At 37.7% G+C, this 18747-nt stretch overlaps 1 protein-coding gene across 1 annotated transcript; it reads left to right on the plus strand.

The window, feature by feature from the left end:
- Positions 1 to 67: 67 nt before the first annotated feature.
- On the plus strand, positions 68 to 18194 carry LOC139742294 (RNA-binding protein NOB1-like). Its single transcript, XM_071652873.1, has 8 exons — positions 68 to 158; positions 10844 to 10976; positions 11721 to 11854; positions 12349 to 12423; positions 13107 to 13676; positions 14174 to 14271; positions 14780 to 14921; positions 17285 to 18194. The coding sequence occupies exons 1-8, from the start codon at positions 75 to 77 to the stop codon at positions 17558 to 17560; spliced, it is 1512 nt and encodes a 503-aa protein (XP_071508974.1). The 5' UTR covers positions 68 to 74; the 3' UTR covers positions 17561 to 18194.
- The last annotated feature ends 553 nt before the right edge of the window (positions 18195 to 18747 follow it).

Here is an 18747-nt window from a genome sequence, read left to right on the forward strand (position 1 = left end):
ATGACAACAAATAAAACGACGCATTAGAAAGCCTGCCATCTAGTGTTCACACAGCATACATCAACCTGCAATGCATGGATGCAGCAATGGCGAAAACCTCAAGAGTAGAACATGTGGTGGTGGATACTGTGGCATTCTTTCGGAATGTCCAGCTTCAAGTGAGTACAAAATATTTTCTCAGCCTAAGTACGTTTCGTGCTTTCTGTACGAAGCGAAGCCATTTTCGTTAGATGCTGAAAGTCTGGGCAAGTGCATCATTGTAAAATGCCTCTGCGCCGTGGTGGTGACTGGAGTCAGTCCCACATGTTTGTTCTTACGTAGAGCTTACTTACTTGGAGTTTACTTGGATGTAGAGACGTAAAGCGTTGCTTATTTGCCCCTCCAGGTTTCATTGTCCCTCTGATATGGGCTGTACTTTAGGGGATGGCTGTTCCAGTGTTTCTCAAGGATAGATTTGAATTGATTAACACTTGATGCTCTGACAGCTGCGTCTGGCAGAGAGTTCCAATTGTTACAACTGTGAACAGAGAAGGTTTTTTGTCGCAACATATATTTGGATCTGGGTTTTCTGACTTTCATGCAGTGGCCTCTGGTTCTGGAGCTTTCAACCAATTGAAAGAATTTGTGTACATCAAGGTGGTCAATCCCATTCATGATCTTATAAATTTGTAGAACCTCTGCTCTTTGTCTCCTGTATGCAAGAGTCTCCAAACCCAGGGCTTTCAGTCTGTCTGGATATTCCAGGTGGCGAAGATGTGGAAGTTGACGTGTGGCTCTTTGCTGCACTTTCTCTAACAAATCCTCATCTCTTTTGAACATAGGACACCATACCGAGTTGCAATATTCTAGTGTGGGTCGTATGATGGACTTGTAGAGCTTAAGCCATCCTCTTTCATTCAGGCTAGAAAAGGATCTGTTCAGAATGCCTAGCTTGGTATTGGCTCTTTTGGTTATCTCAGCAACATGCTCGGAAAAAGAAAGTGCAGAGTCAAAGGTCACTCCAAGGTCTTTCTCCTGTTCAGCTACAGGGATCCTGCTTTGGCTATCAGTTGTAGATATGGTGTAGTCATTCTTCTGGTTCCGTTTCCCATTGTGAACAACTTTGCATTTTGTGATGTTGAATTGCTTTCTAGACAAAAATTCAAGGCCCAGCCTACACTACACAAGACAGTACAGTTGTATGTGTCGATGACCTGCAAATCTTAAACTTTACACTGTATCTCCCCATCCTACAAGTACATTTCTGTAACAAGATCGAGCGACAACTTCTTAATTATTTACAAAACATTTAGATGTCTGTATTGACACGCTACAACTGGTGGCCTTCACTGAACCGCTTCACCAGCTGCAGCTGCTGTTCACATTTATCATGTTTATTTTGAATGCTACACAACTATTGATCTATTCCTAAGTTTTGATAGAGCTATTGGAATTTGGAAACAACATGAATTATAAACAAGAGAGAAATGAAGCAAATCAGTGAATCGCAATCATTAAAATACACCTATTTTCTCTTGCATATTTGTTTGGTGTCCATGGCATGTGTTCTGTTATGAGCGAATCACCTACATTAAGCAGGACTTAAAGGGATGGTACAGTATTGGTGAAGATGAGAATTGAGCTTTTAGCTTTTTGCGAGATACCAAAAAAATGCTTATGATATAGTACAGAGCATACCATTTTAAGAGGAATTCGAAGTTTATTTGATGAAAATCGGGTTTTGAATGACTGAGACATCCAAAAACAAAGCGATCGTAATAAAGTGTGGATCCCACACTCTATTAGAATTGCTCTTTTTTTGGATATCTCAGCCATTTCAGAACCAATCTTCATGAAATAAATGTTGAATTCCTCATAGAATTACATGCTCTTTCATATTTCATAAGAGGTTTCACATCATCTCACCAAAAAATGTTAGAAACCTAAAATTAGGTCTCAACCAAAACTATACGATCCCTTTAAGTTTTCAAAAAGGCGAAAACATTGAATATAAATTTATTGAACAATTCAGCCTAAGTCCAAAGAGTAGTGAACATTTATGAAAAATAATGCAACCTCTTTATATGGTTTCATTAATTTTCTGAATGAGTCAACATTTTGTCATTGGTGTCCAGTGTGGACACGAAATGTTATGAGCAAATCAAATGTGCAGAATGACAACCTCTCCTTCCAATGATAGAGATTTATTATCCATACAGAGGATTTTTAGAGCCCAAATACAAGTGTTATTTTGTTGATGCACCTCATAACCTCCGACCCACTTAGAAAGTTTGTTGAACTCGACCAATATTTTTTTGCCGAGGCGACCAATATTAAGAATATTGGACGGCAAGAGGGGGATTCCCCAAAGTTTTGATAAACTGCACCGTGATTGGTTGAGATATACGAGATGACCCGAAATATGAAGTGAAAACGTCTGTGATTGGTCAATCACGAATTAACTGAAATATCGTTTTTTCTAAAATTCTGTGTTTATACAAACAAATTTCATTCAGTATATTAGTTAATTCGACATTGATCTAAGTTTCCTTTGGAATGTACATCAAAATACATAGATCACATAGATCTGGGAATGAAGTGGACTAACTTGCACTGAAGAGTGTACCATACCCCATGTCAGGATCAAGTACAGTAGGAGACCATACAGCACTCAGAGACAGAAAGGATAGCCCCTAAGTGAAAATATTCTTTGCTAAAATCCTCAGTAGGATAATAATGATAATATTGGATGTCCTATTTTCGGTCAATTCAAGGAAATATTGGACTCGCTAAGCAAAATATTGGATGAGTCGAAATTTGTGCATAGCTCGTCCAATATTTCCTTGTATTAACCTCAAGGCCATCCAGATTAGTTTTGTACATGTTCTGTGATATTTTGGTTAGTAACAGAGTTTTGAAAGGTTTAAATGATTCAGTTGTTGGTCTAAATGAATTTACCAAAATAATGATTTGGCGTAACGGGACACTAAATTATGAGAATGACTATTGCTTTCCATTGCAAGGCATGGTAACTGGGGTGTTTTTAATGCACAACTTAGAAATGCAAAGTGCTGTAGGTCTGAAAATCCATAGGTACACATTGTGGATCTGTTGATAATAATAACACAGTGTTTTAAAATTTTAAACAAAGTTCATATTTTGCCCCAAATGTAACACAATGGGTACCCAGTATCTGAGCCATGCTCATATATTAATAAAATAATCTGGAACCTAGTAATTTTTTGCTAAAATTTTGTGTTGTATTAATCAAGCAGACATCTCTGGTTCAAGAAACCAAGCTAATTACTAAACGAGACATGAAAACTCGTCACATTGAGGACGAGTTAGGTGATACGCTTGTGGTCATCAGATGACAGTCATCTGTGATCGACAAAGAAAAGAATGTGATATAGGCACCTTGAAGTTATATTGAGCGTGCATGCGAAACCGTTTCTGTAACCACTCGGCCACGGGTCATCCACGGAAATGGTAAGACAGAAAAACAACAACAATGTATAGATATAACGGGGGGAAAGTCAATGCCCACTCAACTAACGCGGCCGTGTGAACATCTATTGCATTGCTAGACGGAAAAGCGGCCTTGTAACGACTGAGGTCGCTATACCATTTCTGGCAACTTGGGAAAAATACGTCCCGCAGACATAAAACCTATAATCGGCTGGTTTTGATACCTTGCCTTTAATCACAATTTTCAGTGTAATGACGTCATCAAATTACAAAACAATGACATGGTCTTGAAAGAAAATTGTTCAAAGTACAACACCTCAGTCGTCGTCATTACATACTATGATCGGTTTGACAAAGTCAACCTGCAAAATTTTGCTGCAGTCGAAGCAATGTGGTCTCCAACACACAAAAAAGAGGGATATGGCGTGTGTGTGTGTCTGTGTGTGTGTATAGGTGCGTTTATATACGAACGTGATTTCTACATGGACGAATATGTAATACAAAATTGAAGAAAAAAAAACAGTAAAGTAGCTAAGTATTTTGTTTCGTGATCTTGTGAGGTTCGAACCCGCAACCTCACGTCTCTGAGACGTCGCCTTTAACCACTCGGCGACACGTCTCGACGGGAAAATATGGGGAACGTTACGGACTTGAAAGACAGTTGTTCAATATATAACACATTCATCATACGTTGTCAGTTTGCTATTGACATGACGATCTATCACATGAATATGAGGGAGGCATTAGTACCTGTATGAAATTATTATAGGCATGGTTATCAAATTGCCCTAAAATATCCTTATAATTGCCTTATTTTTACACACAGTTACGCTATCCCTTTAAACTCGTCACAGTTTAATTAGAATCATTAACATCATACATTAGTACCATATTCAGTTCCATAGCTGATCACGTTTGCTAATCAATTAAGAGTAATTGTCTAGAATGTGTCATATGGCCAACCTGTATACACACGTATATACACACACACAATGCTAAATGTATGTATCAAACATCTGTAACACAGCTTTGAACTAACTATAGGAATTATCGCTGCACTTATCATCCATACTTTTTATCACTATCTGAAACTCCACAAAAACCACTAATTGACAAATAATCATCAATACAGAAGACTGAATACCTTTTTTACAATGTATAGCTTGTTACATGTATAAATCAGCACAAAGTAACCACGACTACATTGTGTTACTGAATTGATATGAACAAATTTCATTTTGTTACAGTATACTGTATCAGTTTGAAAAGCCCAACCTGCAAAACTATAATTTTGCAGCAGACGAAGTAATGCAGTCTCCAACGCAAAACAAAGGTATACTGTGTGAGTGTGTGCGTATAGGTGTGTTTACATGCAAACGTGATTTCTACATGGACGAAGGTGTAGTACTCCATTGAAGAAAAAAAGTAAAAAAAAAAAATATTATTTTCTTTCGTGCTCTTGTGAGGATCGAACCCGTACGTGTGCAACCTCACGTTTCTAAGACGACGCCTCTAACCACTCGGCCATACGTCTCGACGAGAAAATTAGAGGAACGTAAGCTTATGTACGTGAAAGATGAATCAGGAATCGTTTGGTCCGCATTCCATTCTCATTTTCAGTTTTAAATTGCAAAATTGTCAACCTCATGAGGAGATTTCAAAGAATAAAATGCATGATTACTGCAGCTTATTGTCACAGCTACAACATAAATAAGTTTCAGAGGAAATGAAGCAAAATCAGCTGAGATAAAGGTGCTTAAACGTTGTCAAGTCAATGCATGGTTTCTAAAAAAATCACCTCCCATAGACATAACACGTAAACTTGTCCGATTTTGCGTCTTTACCTTTAAACACAATTTAAAGCATGATGACGTCATCAAATTTCAAAACCATGACATGGACTTGAAAGGCAAATGTTCAAAGTACAACATATCTGAATTTGGGATAATATTGAGCTTAAACAACAGAGATACGAGCAAATGAATGTCAGAAACAGTACCTCAAAAAAATTAATTCCACTTTTTTGATTTCAGATGACGATATGATGACGTCATAATGTAATTATGGAAATAATGATACTTGAAACGTCAAGTCCAATTTATATGCTTTTGTAATATGCAATAAAAACATAGGGTCACCTGACGTTTTAAAGAGCTATGGCGAAATAAACAAAGACATGTTTTTTCACTATATTTGCACATAGACGCGCAGGCGAAATTTGAACTTTGACGCAAGTGCATTGCTTTGTTATTTGTAGGAATCGATTAGAAATCAATGGATATTGTTGCTCAAAGTATCAGGAATCCAAATCTGTCAAAAAAAGTGTATTTTCATGTTGCTGACGCGCTGTGCGCGCGAAAATGCGCGGACGGACGCGCACGCGCAAAATTGTTTGAAACGCATAAAATTGTCTGAAACTTCGAGATTTCCCATTGGAAAGTTGTTTTGAGCCTTTTAAAATTTTGACGCGCGCTTACGCGCACTTAATGATGTCCTAGGTAATTAGCATCAAAAGAAGTAAGATAGAACGTGACCTGAACTTTATGTCCACAAAAAATGATACAGAAATGACCTTTAGTTATGAAGTTATGATCGATCATGTAACATGGTCCAAAAATCACAAAATGGCGCCTAGACGACGTCATAGATATGTTACTGTCATGAAAACCTTATTGTGGCTAGATATTGTCATGAGACATGTTCCCTGAAAATGTCATGTTATTCCGTAATGTCATTCTTGAGATATTGATGACACAAAATTGTCCAGAAAGAAAGAAGAATAAAAAGAAACGAGACATGAAAACTCGTCACATTGAGGACGAGTTAGGTGATACGCTTGTGGTCATCAGATGACAGTCATCTGTGATCGACAAAGAAAAGAATGTGATATAGGCACCTTGAAGTTATATTGAGCGTGCATGCGAAACCGTTTCTGTAACCACTCGGCCACGGGTCATCCACGGAAATGGTAAGACAAAAAAACAACAACAATGTATAGATATAACGGGGGGAAAGTCAATGCCCACTCAACTAACGTGGCCGTGTGAACATCTATTGCATTGCTAGACGGAAAAGCGGCCTTGTAACGACTGAGGTCGCTATGCCATTTCTGGCAACTTGGGAAAAATACGTCCCGCAGACATAAAACCTATAATCGGCTGGTTTTGATACCTTGCCTTTAATCACAATTTTCAGTGTAATGACGTCATCAAATTACAAAACAATGACATCGTCTTGAAAGAAAATTGTTCAAAGTACAACACCTCAGTCGTCGTCATTACATACTATGATCGGTTTGACAAAGTCAACCTGCAAAATGTTGCTGCAGTCGAAGCAATGTGGTCTCCAACACACAAAAAAGAGGGATATGGCGTGTGTGTGTGTCTGTGTGTGTGTATAGGTGCGTTTATATACGAACGTGATTTCTACATGGACGAATATGTAATACAAAATTGAAGAAAAAAAAACAGTAAAGTAGCTAATTATTTTGTTTCGTGATCTTGTGGGGTTCAAACCCGCAACCTCACGTCTCTGAGACGTCGCCTTTAACCACTCGGCGACACGTCTCGACGGGAAAATATGGGGAACGTTATGGACTTGAAAGACAGTTGTTCAATATATAACACATTCATCGTACGTTGTCAGTTTGCTATTGACATGACGATCTATCACATGAATATGAGGCAGGCATTAGTACCTGTATGAAATTATTATAGGCATGGTTATCAAATTGCCCTAAAATATCCTTATAATTGCCTTATTTTTACACACAGTTACGCTATCCCTTTAAACTCGTCACAGTTTAATCAGAATCATTAACATCATACATTAGTACCATATCCAGTTCCATAGCTGATCACGTTTGCTAATCAATTAAGAGTAATTGTCTAGAATGTGTCATATGGCCAACCTGTATACACACGTATATACACACACACAATGCTAAATGTATGTATCAAACATCTGTAACACAGCTTTGAACTAACTATAGGAATTATCGCTGCACTTATCATCCATACTTTTTATCACTATCTGAAACTCCACAAAAACCACTAATTGACAAATAATCATCAATACAGAAGACTGAATACCTTTTTTACAATGTATAGCTTGTTACATGTATAAATCAGCACAAAGTAACCACGACTACATTGTGTTACTGAATTGATATGAACAAATTTCATTTTGTTACAGTATACTATATCAGTTTGAAAAGCCCAACCTGCAAAACTATAATTTTGCAGCAGTCGAAGTAATGCAGTCTCCAACGCAAAACAAAGGTATACTGTGTGAGTGTGTGCGTATAGGTGTGTTTACATGCAAACGTGATTTCTACATGGACGAAGGTGTAGTACTCCATTGAAGAAAAAAAGTAAAAAAAAAAAATATTATTTTCTTTCGTGCTCTTGTGAGGATCGAACCCGTACGTGTGCAACCTCACGTTTCTAAGACGACGCCTCTAACCACTCGGCCATACGTCTCGACGAGAAAATTAGAGGAACGTAAGCTTATGTACGTGAAAGATGAATCAGGAATCGTTTGGTCCGCATTCCATTCTCATTTTCAGTTTTAAATTGCAAAATTGTCAACCTCATGAGGAGATTTCAAAGAATAAAATGCATGATTACTGCAGCTTATTGTCACAGCTACAACATAAATAAGTTTCAGAGGAAATGAAGCAAAATCAGCTGAGATAAAGGTGCTTAAACGTTGTCAAGTCAATGCATGGTTTCTAAAAAAATCACCTCCCATAGACATAACACGTAAACTTGTCCGATTTTGCGTCTTTACCTTTAAACACAATTTAAAGCATGATGACGTCATCAAATTTCAAAACCATGACATGGACTTGAAAGGCAAATGTTCAAAGTACAACATATCTGAATTTGGGATAATATTGAGCTTAAACAACAGAGATACGAGCAAATGAATGTCAGAAACAGTACCTCAAAAAAATTAATTCCACTTTTTTTATTTCAGATGACGATATGATGACGTCATAATGTAATTATGGAAATAATGATACTTGAAACGTCATGTCCAATTTATATGCTTTTGTAATATGCAATAAAAACATAGGGTCACCTGACGTTTTAAAGAGCTATGGCGAAATAAACAAAGACATGTTTTTTCACTATATTTGCACATAGACGCGCAGGCGAAATTTGAACTTTGACGCAAGTGCATTGCTCTGTTATTTGTAGGAATCGATTAGAAATCAATGGATATTGTTGCTCAAAGTATCAGGAATCCAAATCTGTCAAAAAAAGTGTATTTTCATGTTGCTGACGCGCTGTGCGCGCGAAAATGCGCGGACGGACACGCACGCGCAAAATTGTTTGAAACGCATAAAATTGTCTGAAACTTCGAGATTTCCCATTGGAAAGTTGTTTTGAGCCTTTTAAAATTTTGACGCGCGCTTACGCGCACTTAATGATGTCCTAGGTAATTAGCATCAAAAGAAGTAAGATAGAACGTGACCTGAACTTTATGTCCACAAAAAATGATACAGAAATGACCTTTAGTTATGAAGTTATGATCGATCATGTAACATGGTCCAAAAATCACAAAATGGCGCCTAGACGACGTCATAGATATGTTACTGTCATGAAAACCTTATTGTGGCTAGATATTGTCATGAGACATGTTCCCTGAAAATGTCATGTTATTCCGTAATGTCATTCTTGAGATATTGATGACACAAAATTGTCCAGAAAGAAAGAAGAATAAAAAGAAATAAAGAGAGATTTTGACAATCACAATAGGTGATACGCTGATAGCGTATCACCTAATAAAGAGAGATTTTGACAATCACAATAGGTGATACGCTGATAGCGTATCACCTAATTAGCTCTGTCAAAAAGACAGCAATAAGAATAAGAAGAGAAAAGAAATGCCAACAACATGCATGTACCACAGCTGCATATGTACATGTACCTTATTACCAGTATTAAATTTTACTACATTTTAGATTTATATGCCAAGTTTAGATGTACTTTGCACATCTAGCAGCCTGTGAATGAAATATGACAAATTGTTTAACATTAAATACAATTATGAATGCAATGAATGAAATGTAATGAATGATTGTAAATTTGTATACAAAATCAAGAAATATTTCCCAGATCACTCACATGGAACCCAACAGGCAGGCCAAGATGCTAAACCGCTACACAGGTGGCAAGGTGCTCCATAAGCACTTGCCCAATTGCCTATGGCAAGTGAAAATCAAAGTTGGGCAAGTGTTTCGGAACAATGAGAGAAAATGGTGGTCTGAATTGGAAAAGCAATAAGTTTTGAAGCCACTTTAATTTTTTTCACTTTTCCCCGTACAAAATCACAAAGTCAATCATACAATTGTACATGAAGCCCAAAGGTAATGACTGTGTAAATTTCATTCAGCAACTTTCCAATACTTGCATGAAGAAGCCCCAATGCAATGCAACTCCAACACTTGATTAACCCGAGTTTGTTTTTCTAATGTGTGTAAACGTGCAAACCAATGTGGGCTGTTTATTCAAATGATTGTGTTTTATTAAGCCATTGACTTCCAAGTGATTATCAATTCTGTATCAGTTTCTTATATTTTGGAGTTTCTTTTTTGGGCAAGTAAACTTTATGTTGGGCAAGTGCTCTGCAGCAATATGAAAATCTGGTTCCCAACCAGGCAAGTGGTTCAAAAAAAAAGAAGTTATGTAGCACCCTGAGATGTTAATGGAGCTGCAAGCAGGTGTCACAATGTTTCCTGTGATTAAGTCTGCCACCTTCATTCTTGAAGATTCTTGCAAACCTTTTTTTTCTTTTTTTGTGGATAGATACATAGGTGGACCACTTTATCGAATTGGCACCCTACTCTTTGCAATTAGTGAATGAAATACAATGTAGGATCTTTTATGTGTGTAAATTATGACTAACTCACACAAGGGACATCCATTTAATGTCGTATGCAAGGGACAGAGTGTTATGCCTCTTACAATTGTACTAGAGGGGACAGTATGATTACACACAATGTGTTGCTCAGACTCATAAATCAAAGACAGGTCATGTGATTTAGAAGGTGCTAGCAACTGAGCCAAATCACCAAATTGTGAAAATCAAATCAGTTATTTTGTAGTCCTTTCGCTGGGAAGCTTTTACAGACAGTTGAGATAGTGATAACTTGAATGCTAATCATGATTTAGCTGTGGTATTTTGTACCAATTACATTTTCTCTCTCTACCTGTTTTTCCGTAATGATGTTAGAAGTCTTCATTGCCAGTAAATGATAAACATGAGTGCATTATTTTGTTACTAAATTGCAAAATAAACTGAAATGATATTGTTTCAATGGAAAGTGGAAACCAATGAAATATAAGAAATACAGTTGTATCAAATATCTTGTGATTGATCACTGCAGGACATTGCTGAGAATGTGCACACACTACAAGTAGTGGTGAATGAGATCCGAGACAAATCAACAAGGGAAAGATTAGCTGTTCTTCCTTATGAACTCAAGTTCCGTGAGCCTTCAACAGAATGCATCCAAATTGGTAAGTCCACACTAATAGCTGTGAACAACAATCATCAGTGGTAGGATTGGTTACTGATTTGTTTGTTTGTTTGTTTGTTCATTTTTCACCTGAGAAGATGGCTGGATAGCCCATATTCAGCTACGTTAAGCTGGTCTTCCATGGGGTCCAGTTGGATGTGAGGTGGGACCACTTCACCGGGTTAAACACCCTGCTCTTTGCGATGAATGAATGAAGCGGGATCTTTTACATGCATGAGTTGTTACTCTCTCATACATGGGCCTCCATTTTATGTCCTATCCGAGGGACAGAGTGTTTTGCCTCTTGCTAGAGGGGACGGTATGCTTACGCACAACATTGCTCAGTCCAGACACGGGTTCGAACCCGGGCCTTGTGATCGTGAGGCAGACACGCTACCGACTGAGCCAACTCACCGCCCTATACATGTTAAATGAACAGTTGCTATTAGTATGTTAGTGAAACAGCTTGGACTGTACATTTGTGATAGCATTATTCAGCACTGTATCAGAAAGATTAACATACTAAAAATTAAGGTACTGGACATTCAATTTTTTGAAGAATGGTTGTAAAGCTGTAAGATGAATGATTGTGTCTTTTGGTTCTGTGTCTTCCATTGTTGTAGGACATGTCACAAAATAATCACTGAGACAACCATACATTATTCTCTTATGTAATGATTATTGAAAATATTCATTATTTTGAAATGTTTTATTTCTAGTGTGAGTATGCTCTATGTAATTTCAGTGTCAAATTTTGCGAGGAAGACTGGAGATTACCAGAGTCTTTCTGCTGTGGACATAAGGGTCCTGGCCCTGACATACCAACTGACCAAAGAACATGTTGGAACAGACCATCTTAAGAAAGAGCCAGAGAAAAGGGTGAGTGAGCATTTTATAATTCATATGTTAATGTCAAAATATTTCTTTTGCAGGAGGAATGATCCAAGTTTTCCTAATGTGTCCAACTTTCATCATGAAATTTGTGGAACAAATATCACAAGTCCCTGTGTTCATGCATACATGTATTTCTGTTTTGACTTGACTGGTTGTGTTTATCATTTCTACAGAAAAGTGTTTCTGGCTCAAACACATTTGAGATTGCACATTTTTCAGCATTTCTAACCCCATGATTAAAACTGCTTGGCATTTATCAACTGCCCAGATCTCCCTGAAAGTCATTTGGAAACCTTAATTCTGTGCCAGAAGTGAGTGGTGAACTTTTTCTTTTCTTTGTGAAGACATTTCATCATAAAGAGAGAACAAACAAACAAGCAAACAAACAAATAAGCAAATATTAATTCATTTGTAATACTGTTTGTGTTTGCTGCTGATGTAGAACACTGCTAATGATAGCTAGTCATTTGTCATTTCAGGTAACATATTCTGCCTCCAAGAAGCCACTTGAGAGTGTCAAGGATATTGCAGGCTTTTATTACCCATCCAAGCATGTAAGCTCAGAGTAGTGTTTTGTATAACATGATTCTACTGAAGATCTAAATTTAACTGTAAAATGCCAATTTTTAATATCAAGGGTGCTTGATTTTAGTGCATGTGTATGTTCCATGCTGCATAAATCTTTTGTGTATCTCACATTTTACTCTTATTATGGTTCTGTGTAACTACAGTTCTATATTTTTAATTTTGCTTGTAGGAACTCTAGATGTGCATGCAAAATAGATGCTGTATACACTTTATATTTTGCAAGTCTATTATTTTGGAAGTGGTTGAATTCATAATCAACAACTACGGCGATTGTATGAGGAAGAATCATTATCACTCTTGCAGAGAATAATTAGATTTCCCACCTTGGATATGATGAACAATGCATTTATGTAGTGGGAGATAATATTTTTAAAAGGCACTTTTGACTTTGAGTCATATGGTAAATGCTTGCGTCGAGTCGTATACTGGGTATTGTCAACCATCTCTTCTTTGTCTTCTTTTCTTTCATTTTAAATTGTCTGTCAGTATTTGATTTCTGAGCTTCTGAGCTTTACACTTGATTATTTCTTGATCATTTCTATATAAATATCCTCTGTTCACTGTATTTTGAGAGGACTTATTCTTGAGTGCTGTATATGTGAGGCCTGTATGTACCATTCTAATCTCTACTTTTGTTACCCACTTTCAGGTGGATGATAAAATTTCAGTGCTCACTAGTTCACACTCAGATGGTCTGCAAAAGTCTGAACCAGCTGATGTTGAACTGGAGTTGACCAGCATTCAGGAGAAAGATGGGACATTTGTTGATAATAGTGCAGAAAAGAGCCAAGATGTGGTAGCAGACCACAAACAGAGTGGCACGACTAGTGAAAGTGAGGAGAAGGATGAGGGAGATGGAGCCATGGATGGTGTAGAGGAGGACAAGGAGAAGGAAAAGGAGGGGGAGGAGGAGGAGGGGAGGACAGAGCATGACCAGAGTGAAAATTCACCCCCTAAGAGCAGGTCAGTGGATGTAATGGTTGATGGAGAACAGGAGGAGCCGGTGGAGGAAGGTGTGGATCAACAGGATGAAGATGAGGGAAAGATGGAGGATAGAGAAGGGGATGATGCGGATGGGGATGAAGATGTGGATGATGATGAGGCAGGGTGGATCACACCTCATAACATCTCGCAGGTCAAACAGCAGATGGGTGTGAAAGACGAGGCAAGCCTGGAAGGTATCAGGGTTGGCTGCATGACTTCTGACTTTGCCATGCAGGTGAGTAGTACCTTACCTAACAAGGCTTACATGCCATGTCTGAGATTCTCAGTACTTTAACAACACATTTAGCACATTAATAAGAAAAAAAAATACAGATCTATGAAAAACATTCAATCCAGATCACGGGGTATTGATGAACTCATGTTTTGTTTGCTTGTAAGGTTCTTCAAAATGTCTTTATTTGTGATTCCTAGTTCTCATTGTAAATGTATGGTATGTACATCTGTGTCACCGCAAAGAGAAAACATTTTCTATTCTGAGCTACAGTTCTAAGCATCTGGTATACCTCAACGTAACATATTTACCATATTAGTTAAAAGAATATTTGAGATTAATTTTCATTTGCATTATCAAATACATAAATATGGATGTTTAACTTTAATTTGACACATGCTGTTATGATACAGGGATTACAGGATACGATCTACATGAAATCGGGCTGATATTGGAGTTGACCTCTAAACAGCTGATTCAATTCTTTGTACTCACATTAGAATGTCCTGATCCAGATTGGGATCCCTGTAATCTCGGTGAATGGAATGCTGATCAAGAGAGCCAAGAGTTTTGTGCTCCGCTGCCATGATTGCTTCAAGTGAGTTATCTTGTTGGAGAAGAAGGTTTATTCTTGTCAGTATTGTGATGGACACTGTCGTTCGATTACATGCAACCTTTGAATGTGTCTTGCCCTCTTCAAGACTTATCCAGAGTACACTGTGGCCAGTGGAGTGTGATGGATAACTTTAAACACATCATGATTTTAGTGCACATGAGGAGCTGTAGGAACTAAAGTGCTGAATGAGGAAATATCTAAACATCTATTTCCTGTGGTATATCATGTTGTGTAAGATTGTAATTTTTATCAGGAAGTTATGTCAAACTTATAAAAGTATATTGTGCCCATCTCAGACTTGATAATCCTGGATTACATCCTTCAATAACAACAAAAACATGAATCAAGCTAATTGTGAAGAACATTATTCCCTGTCGATGAATCAGTAAATTTCAGGAAGCTGTGCTATGTGGGATAACCACTGCTGGAATTTCTCTTTACAGAGTGACTATGACTGATTTATGACTGCTGATGTATTCTGTTTTCACAGAGTGACACATGACATGAGCAAGATTTTCTGTCCCAAATGCGGCAACAAGAGTTTAGACAAAGTGACGGTGACTGTGGATGAGGATGGGACCCAGAGGTACCACATGTCCCGCAGGAGACCTCCCAACACCAGAGGCATGAGGGTACGTCATACATGTAACTTGACATGTCCATTATAGTCAGACTTACTTTGTATGCCTCAGATTCCTTGGTAATGATGTGCAGTAGAAGTCATAAGCTGAACTAGAAATGTCGCTATGGCGACTGATGCCTCCGCCATAATGCATGATTCTCCCAGTAGGCGTATAGAACAATGTCCTCACAATGTGTGATCCATGACAGTTTCACATAACTGGCAAAATACTGAAATGGCAGGTTTGTCAGAAATGTCTTGAACTGGGTTTGCTATAATTTTCTAAGAGTGTAGGTACACATATTTGGGGAATTGAGAATTTTTACATGAATTGTGATGGACCTTTTTATAAGTTTATGCATTGAGTAATTTCCAAGGTATGAAGAAAGAGTGTAATGACGGTACAAAATAGATTTTTTTTTTTTTTTTTGGGGGGGGGGGGGGGGGCAGCATTGAAACATGGCCTTTGACCCTTAACCTTTGACCTTTGACCTTCTGGCTCGAAATTTCCCAGAGAATCTCCATTAGGTAATGCATACAGTATTAAGTTTTAAAACTAATAATGCAAACATTGCATATATATACTAGTATATGAGGGAAGTAGTAATTTTTTGAGGAGTTGACCTTGACCTTTGACCCCCTGACTATTGACCCATGACCACTACATTCCCTAGATAATCCCTGCCCGTCAGTACATGCATATGTACCAAGTTCCACAAAGATACATTGAACCATTTGCAAGAAAAGTGATATTGCAACATTTTCACCTAACCTTTGACCTTTTGACCTTTGACCTTATGACATGAAACTCTGGAGCATCTTTACGCAGTAGTACATGTCCACATCAAGTTTCAAGAAAATACCTTTGGGCATTGCATAGATATGGGGGAAATTGCAACATTTGTAGCATTTGAACTTGACCTTTTGACCTTTGACCTGTTGCCAATGTCACTAAAATCTACTCAACTAATTGTCCCATCATACATCATCCTTGGACCAAGTTTGGTAAAAGCTGCTTCATCCAGTTTTGAGTTATCACGTAAATAGATATATTTTATGATGTGACCTTCATCTTTGACCTTTGACCTCTGTCCGATTTCACTGAAAAACTAATCAAGTAATTGTCCCATCATATATTATCCTCCAACAAAGTTTGGTGAAATTTGCTCCATCCAGTCTTGAGTTATCGCATAAACGGATACAATTTCAGGATTTGACCTTGACCTTTGACCTTTGACCTTTAGCCGATTTCACCCAAAATCTTATCAAATAATTGCCCCATCATACTTCATACTTGGACCAAGTTTGGTAAAATTCCAGTAAATATTACTCAAGTTATCGCGTAAACGAAAGCGGACGGATGGACGGACGTACGGACGTACGGACGGACGGACAACCAGAAAACATAATGCCTCCGGCACCACTTCGTGGCGGAGGCATAAAAATCTTCTGCAATATTTCTAGGAGTAAATGAAGGTAGCTTTGCATTCCTATTCAATGGTGCAGTAATTTGCACCCCAAGATTTAAAATTATGCATTTGCCCATTGGTGAATGACAATTTGGCCATGATGTATACCAGATAAGCTTTGACCTCAAATCCTCAGCATCACTTGTATAATTGTGAGAGCTGTGCATTTGCATTTAAAATAAATGTCAAAACAATCATGAAGCTGGTTGCCCAGATTTTTACAGGCAGTGTAACTCCATGGGTGCCTGTTATCCCTGTCAAGAGGACACCTGGGCCCCATTTCATAAAAAGTTGATATGACAGCAAGTCTTGCTGTAATGGAAATTGTCATGGTAATGATAAGAATTCAGCTTCCTGATTGGCTGCTGCTATGGGAAGTTGCCATTCTAGCAAGGACTGCTATCCTAATATCTTTTGTGAAATGGGGCCCAGATTTGTCACTTTGATTTCATTATGGTAACTGTAAACATTATTATCAGACTTGCCAAATGCATGCTTTTTCAAGCAAAGGCCTGAATTTCATAGGTTTAAATGAATTTCATAGGTTTAAATGAATTTCATAGGTTTAAATGAATTTCATAGGTTGAAAAAAAAAAAAGTGTTCATATTTTGGCTAGAATGATCTCATCACTGCACCTTGTATGACTTTCAAATGAATACAATGTACATTCAAATAGGGTATTTTTGTGATGATGCACATTGCTGACAAGAGATACTTTGGAAAAAGTTTTCTATTAGTGCAGAGAGCCAGATTGTTCATAATGTGTGGTTGTTGTAAAGTATGGCTCTTCGTTATTTACTTGCTTTACAGTGCATTGTTCCACTCTGATGTTACTTTATAGATACTCTGAATTATTCATATCATTATTACTTTTTTACCTCTACCTTGTTCTCCTCAATGCAGTATGCCCTGCCCAAACCAGAAGGCGGTAAGCACGCCACCAACCCAATCCTCTTTGCTGATCAGCATGTCCCACACAATCGGGAGTCTCGCAAGGCTCGGCAGAGGACCAACGTCTTTGATCCAGATTACGAGGCGATGGCTTCACCATTCGCCACACGCGATGTAACCAGTCGCTCAGCACAACTCGGGGTGCGGCACATCGGGGGTCAGGGCTCTGGCCCCAGGCGGAATCCTAATGATAATAGACAACAGAAGAAAAAAGGCAAAAGGAGATGAACTAGCCTTCAGGCATCTTGGTTTTAGCACATAAATACTCACAAAGACATTGTATGAAAATCAGCCGGAAGACTGGTCAAAACATTTCCCAGAATGTTTGGCCCCTTCTCCATTCCCCCCACCCCCACCACTAAAATTAGCCACAGACCAGTTTTGAGTCAAGTGAATATGACTCAGTTTAATTATATATATAGAGTGATTATACCTAGCTATCAAATCTGGAATGAGTAGCTGAAGTATCGTCAAGTCAGGAGAACAGACCTATTCATTATGGTTCATCTTTTTTTCTTTTTCTTTTTCTTTTCTACTGACATGATGACTGTGGAGGTCCTTTTGTTTCAATATTCGAATGCTCCCATCAAATCAAACAGACTCTCCTCATCACTTCTTTACAGGCATTTATTACAGTATTGTTTCCTACAATGTCTCTCTCTCTTTGGATGTGAGACTTTCCACATTTAGAAATTGAATCATAACTCATTGGAATCTTATGGTACTCGATAGTAAGTAGCGAAAATTCAAACCCTCTTTGCACTGTGAAACAGATGAACCTTGAATTAGTCCACATGCTGTAGGCTTTTCGTGAAGGTTGATACCTGACTCAATACTGCATTGTTAGAGTAGGAAACCAAAGTGTACGAAAGTGTCTATTAAATACAGAGTATTCCATTACAGGATCAAAATACTCTTTGTCTTGTAGAAACATAATAATTGATACGTTTTGGTGACTTTGTAGTGAAATAAAAGTTTTTGGACATTTTCCCATCATTTTGTGAGCATGAAGACTGTTTGCAGATGAACAGATATGTTAGCATGTCCACTCAATGCATGCATGCAAAAAATTCTACATAAAATGCTGCCATACATCTGAGCTTGGGTATTGTGTTATGTCTTTTACTGCTGATTTTTAGCCATCAACTTTTCCAGTAGTATTTTTAATTTGTTTGTTTGAAAAGATTTTATTTTCTGCATTTCATATTTTCTTTCAGAATACAAAAATAACAAAGGCAGGTTCAATTACACAAATACAATTCTGAAAATTATTGACATATTACATAGTAAGTCATATTTTGTATATAAAGACAAATGAGACGTTAAATAACATACAAAATGTTTATATGGCCAATAATGACTTGATTCACAGTACAATATATAATATATACATATAATGCAGAGGGCCGCCGTTA

Source organism: Diadema antillarum, unplaced genomic scaffold, assembly GCF_040938485.1.
Source record: "Diadema antillarum isolate AM-2024a unplaced genomic scaffold, OU_Dant_1.0 seq00000994_RagTag, whole genome shotgun sequence".
Taxonomy (NCBI): Eukaryota; Metazoa; Echinodermata; class Echinoidea; order Diadematoida; family Diadematidae; genus Diadema; species Diadema antillarum.

Coding starts and splice junctions, on each gene's coding strand:
- LOC139742294 (XM_071652873.1), top strand. CDS start 75: ATGGATGCAGCAATGGCGAAAACCTCAAGAGTAGAACATGTGGTGGTG. Junction 10,977..11,720: donor AACAGAATGCATCCAAATTG/GTAAGTCCACAC, acceptor ATGTAATTTCAG/TGTCAAATTTTGCGAGGAAG. Junction 13,677..14,173: donor CTTCTGACTTTGCCATGCAG/GTGAGTAGTACC, acceptor TACTCACATTAG/AATGTCCTGATCCAGATTGG.